This window comes from Montipora foliosa, chromosome 13, assembly GCF_036669935.1.
Source record: "Montipora foliosa isolate CH-2021 chromosome 13, ASM3666993v2, whole genome shotgun sequence".
Lineage (NCBI taxonomy): Eukaryota > Metazoa > Cnidaria > Anthozoa > Scleractinia > Acroporidae > Montipora > Montipora foliosa.
This window is the reverse complement of record NC_090881.1, coordinates 21,458,391-21,463,390: the sequence shown is the minus strand read 5'-3', so window position 1 is coordinate 21,463,390 and position 5,000 is coordinate 21,458,391. Positions and strand designations below refer to the sequence as shown.

At 40.2% G+C, this 5,000-nt stretch overlaps 2 protein-coding genes across 2 annotated transcripts in view; one reads left to right on the top strand and one right to left on the bottom strand.

Annotated features, from left to right (window-relative positions):
* LOC137983151 (fibroblast growth factor receptor 2-like) overlaps positions 1-1,310 on the top strand; it is an 11,239-nt gene extending 9,929 nt beyond the window's left edge. The window contains exon 13 of the mRNA XM_068830328.1: positions 1,058-1,310. Within this exon, the coding sequence (XP_068686429.1) occupies positions 1,058-1,243 (186 nt within the window). The 3' untranslated portion in view covers positions 1,244-1,310. The remainder of the gene's footprint in view (positions 1-1,057) is intronic.
* Positions 1,311-1,451: 141 nt separating this feature from the next.
* LOC137983150 (calpain-5-like) overlaps positions 1,452-5,000 on the bottom strand; it is an 18,695-nt gene continuing 15,146 nt past the window's right edge. Inside the window, exons 11-13 of the mRNA XM_068830327.1 lie at positions 4,720-4,850; positions 3,583-3,722; positions 1,452-2,573 (exon numbers count right to left, since the gene is read on the bottom strand). Coding sequence (XP_068686428.1) covers positions 2,391-2,573; positions 3,583-3,722; positions 4,720-4,850 — 454 coding nt within the window. The 3' untranslated portion in view covers positions 1,452-2,390. The remainder of the gene's footprint in view (positions 2,574-3,582; positions 3,723-4,719; positions 4,851-5,000) is intronic.

Here is a 5,000-nt window from a genome sequence, read left to right as displayed (position 1 = left end):
CAGTTGAGAAAAAAAGGAAGAGTTTGAGGCTTAACTCGACAATAGGCCTTTTGCAACAAACGATGACAGGGTACAAAATCCACTATGCTGGAGGGCAAGCTCATTATTATTTCCCCACTGGGACATTAAAACAAAGGCAAGTCAAGCTTGACTGGTTCAGGTCTCTTTGATTTAATGTCCCAATGGGGGAATAATAATGAGCTTGCCCTCCAGCATGGCGGATTTTGTACCATGTGATCGTTTGTTGCAAAAGGCCTAACAAGGCCTTGAAAATAGGCCTCAAAGGCGTAGTTGGTGCTGTTGGCCCAGTCATGAGCTCATTGACTAAGAACGTACAACTTCATTACGTTTGTGGAAAGGCGTTTTTGCAGACGGAGTTATTTTTAAATTGATTTTTCCTGTGCCAAACTAGTCCTTTCCAGTTAATCACAAGTCTCCCATGACACGTTAATATTATCCGGCAATGGGATTGACAATGGTCACTCGTGCAAGCAAACGCCTAAAAATAGTTTGACTTGGAATTGGAGTCGTAGGCTCCTAGGCCTGGTTATGGGTTCCTGGCCAGTGCAATTGGGTAAAGACTTGTTTCCATATCTCAAAGTGCCCTTGGACGTGAGGTGCCTGGGAATGAAATAAAATCACTGGAATGGGTGAGTGTAAAATGCAGACTGAGGTTATAATGTAACTGTTGAAAAAGCCTAAACCCCTTGGAAATGCTAACGTTAGGCCTAATTAGGCCTAAAACAATATTTAGGCTTAACTGTTAGCATTCCGATTCCAGTGATTTAATTTCATTCCCAGGCACCTCACGTCCAAGGGAACTTTGAGAAATGGAAACAAGTCTTTACCGTGAAATTGATGGTTTTGCATCTGACGTCACAGCGGCCATATGCATGTTGGTGTACAGAACAATTCAGTAAAATGTCTTTTGAGAATTTGACTCTATTATTATGTAAAACTTGTGGGGCCATTTTCTATTGTTTTGTACACCAACATGGCTGTCTCATAAGGTGGATGCAAACCAAGAATAGAGACAGTTTCTAGCTTCTTGTTTCAGCACTATCTCGATTTGGATTTGGCCAAGTACGAACCAAGCCTTTACATGAATGTGGAGGAGATTGACGCTACCACTTGTCTTACTACATCCCCAGATAATAGTAAAATACCCCCTGGAGAGTCCCCTGGAGATGATGCCTTAAGGGATACAAACGAAGCTACAGAACAAATGACAACAAAGCTGTAGACAAGGATTACAACACGAAAAAGACATAAAGATATTTAGAAGACAGCTATTTGGCTGACAGTGAAAAAAGACGGCAGATTCCAGCACTTTTTGTGCGTAATACAATTTGCCAATAGAAATCACAAGGAACTTTGCAGTTCGAACGCATGCGCCATGCAGTTGAACCGCTGATTTAAAGAGCAAAGGAAGACTGAAGCAAAGTCTATAATAAACTTGTCGCGTCACTTGTCGCTAATTGTATATTGAAGAACTGATACCACAGTTAAATAAATAAAGCATAAATAAGCAAATAATGTAGCGGTAATTAAATAAATAGGTTCCCCTGGGCCAATCTTTAAAAAGTTGTTATTACCCGTAAGTGCTCGCTTTTGTTTTTACTCGTAAAAAATTGACAAGCACGTTATGCACCATCGTCGAGATAAAGACAAACTTGTATTCGAGAATTAACGTCTTTTAGAACAGTGATGAGTTTGATATATGCCCCAATATATTTCCACTTTTCATTTCAAACTTCATTACGAATTAAATCTTGGCTTCTGACGATATATAATTATAGATTTTCCCATTCTCTTCCGTTCAGGTGTGTTCTCATAAAACGAGTTGATGTTATCATAAGTTATTTATTGTATGGCTCCCATGTTTTGAGGTCGTGTGTGACTTTTACCAACATAGAAAAATATTTACGACCATCTTGAATTTTTGTCGTAACCAGTGGCCGGCGCCGTCTTAGAACTGGCGAGTTTTATCAAAAGCAAAAGGAAGGGCTACTCATTTTATGGCACGCCGTCGTATTCGAAGCAAATTCAGTTCAGTTCTTGTTAGGGTTGGTCTAAAAGCGCTCAATTTCCAGCTGAAACTGGGTAACATCTTTGGTCTTCTACTGCTAATGACGCCAGAAAGCAACATCCAAACTACACCCCAAGAAAATCGAGATAGCACAACCGCAGTAAAGTTGTTCATTTTTTAAAGCCAAGACAAAAGCTCCAACCATTGCCCCTTCAAAAGGAAGATGTCACAACCTATGTGTATACTCTGAGACATCAAATCGGGGCTTCCCAGACAAGTTTATGCGCTGAGAAGACATGATGATCAGGCCAAGAGGACGTCCACATCTTCCACAAAAACGCGCATGCGTACACCGAGATGCCTACACAGCTAAAAGGTCACTGTAGCATGCAATCTCCAAGGTAACAGCTCCAGGCATTCTTTCATTCTCTTTTTGCCTTCTTCCCATCAGTTGATGTGACAGCACCACAGTTCTGTTGTTGGCATCAATTGTCATTTTCGCTTGGCCCAAGAAAGAGTCGCAGAATACGTTACTGTCCCAGATCTAAGACGAAATGACGACCAGTTACAAACGAGGTGTGATTTGGCGACAAAAGGCACAACGGCCAAAAAATCAAATTTGAAGTTGTGTCTACGTACATAACCTCTTTCCTGTAATATATCAAACACGAGAAGGAGAGTTTCATCGGATATCCAAACACGGAGAAGCGAGTTGAAAAACGAGGCCGAAGGCCGAGTTCTTTAACCGATTTCGAGGTGGTTTGATATCTGATGAAACACTCTTTCGAGTGTTGGATATTGCTTCTCAAGGGAATCAATATTTTAAGAGATATTTTGGATCAAAGTTGGCGAGATTTTATGCTAATTAAGACCACATGTCCAAACTTCCTTCACGGTAGTGATTTCTTTTGCTTTTGGCTTATAAATTATTAATGAGTTTGAGAAGTACTTTTCAACACTCGTGAAAAGTAGACAAAATCCACGATATTACATCGACTCGTCTTCTGTATCTAAATCTAAATCTAAAGATTGGTTTGTCGGCAACATCCATCTAAAAGACTAAAAAATACAAGATGATAATAACAGCTAAAACTACAAATATAAACTACTAATAGAAATAACAGTTTCTTTCGGGGGTTTGTTGCATTCAGTTATTGTCCTGGGAAAGAAAGAAAATCTAAAAATATCATTGTGTCCTTTCGGTACAAGAAACCTAAAATCATGGCTTCCTTGTGTCCTCCTTTCTCTATTTGGGATCAAATAGTCCTCCCATTTCCCATCTACGAAACCATAGCACATCTTATACATAACGGACAGCTGCCTTGAGAAGACACAAAACCTAACTCGGTTTACTAGTACACGGTAATAAAATCTGTAGCCCGTGGGCGGGGCGTTCCGACGTTTTGTTTGATCAAAAACCATCTACCAGTTTAGCCTCCCCCACCCAATCTTAATCAACCCTTGGATGTTGGGCTAAAATATATGATTGTTTACAAGAGAATTTTCAGATCCATTCTTAACCAATTCACTCTGTCAATAATGCACGATCTTACCTGTACCACCAAATGCGTTTTCTTCGGCCTTCTCACGAAAAACAAGGCCCCTGAGTTCCATTCTGGATCTGCAGTCCCGCTGAATGTTGGTGTTCGGATTGTCCTGCCTTCGCACGTTATCAGAGCATAAGGATCAAGACCTGGAATTAAACATAACAAAACTAAGACCTCAACAAATGACGCCATATAAAAAATTGTCTTAGACTTTCAGAAGCCAACGATAGGCTCATCGTACGTGTTGAAACCTGAAAACTCATCGTCGAATGACGTAATACAAGTCCTAGAATCCCCGACTGTCACCATCGACAAAATATATATTTCAGTAAAATAGGTTTCAAACTTCCTCCTAATTAATTCACTTCGTTCAACTAAACGATTTATCCACTAGAGAAGAACTGTGACGGGGAAACTACTTGAATTTACGAAGACCTGCGAGAAAAAGGTCGTTGCTTCCTCACTCAAAAGTCGAGATTTGGTCTTCGCAGAGCCAAATGAAAATAAACCAAACTTGAATATGCGTGCAGAGAGATTGCTTTATTTATTTAAAACCACTGTTTATTGCAGTTCGTAGAACATAAAGTGCCTAATATATTTCTTTTTTTGGCCACAAGGATTCATGGCGTTCCCCCAGGGAACGCACAAGCTCGAAATGGGTGGTCAGCATAGACAACCAAGAGTCAACTAATACCTTGTCTTTGCCAAAAGCATTGTTGCCTCTTTCCATTTAATTTTTTAAGAAAGTTGTTATTTGAATACACGCCATCCCCACGAAATTCTAGCGGTCTCTGTTACACCACCAAGGTAAAACTAATTCGCAGTATCCAAGCACCGATAAAGAAGTTTTTCTGCTATTTTAATTGTTCCCTGCCCATCGCTAAGAAATATGTCTGTTACTGCAGAAATAGCTTTGTCATGCCACATCTTTGCATTGCTGTAGACGACCTTGCGTAGTTATAACGACGTTACTGCGTTGCGTTGTCCAAGTGTAATCCCGGTACTTCGTTGTCACCCAGTGTAAACACAAGATACTAATGAATGTAGTTTACTTTAGCAATACCCTCGAAAGAAACTTGCATATATGGACACGTAACAGCTAGGTTTCCTACGAGAGAGGCTCCAGTTTAAGTGCAAACTTACTTAATAACGCAGATTTCTTTTTAAGATCTGCGGCAGACTTTACCAGCACTGAGAGGACGCACACAGGAGTTCGATACCGTGGAATACAACAGCAAATTTTACTCCCTGTGGGGTGGTCCTTCTCCAAAACCCTTCGAGAGAAAACAAAGAAAGAGAAACTTCTTAAAAAGATACATTTGTCAAAGAACGTGCAAGGCTGTTTGTTATACACAGAAGACAAGTTCGACCACGGCACGATACTGTTCAGTAATGAATCTTTATCTGCATTTTCAGTTCTTGGC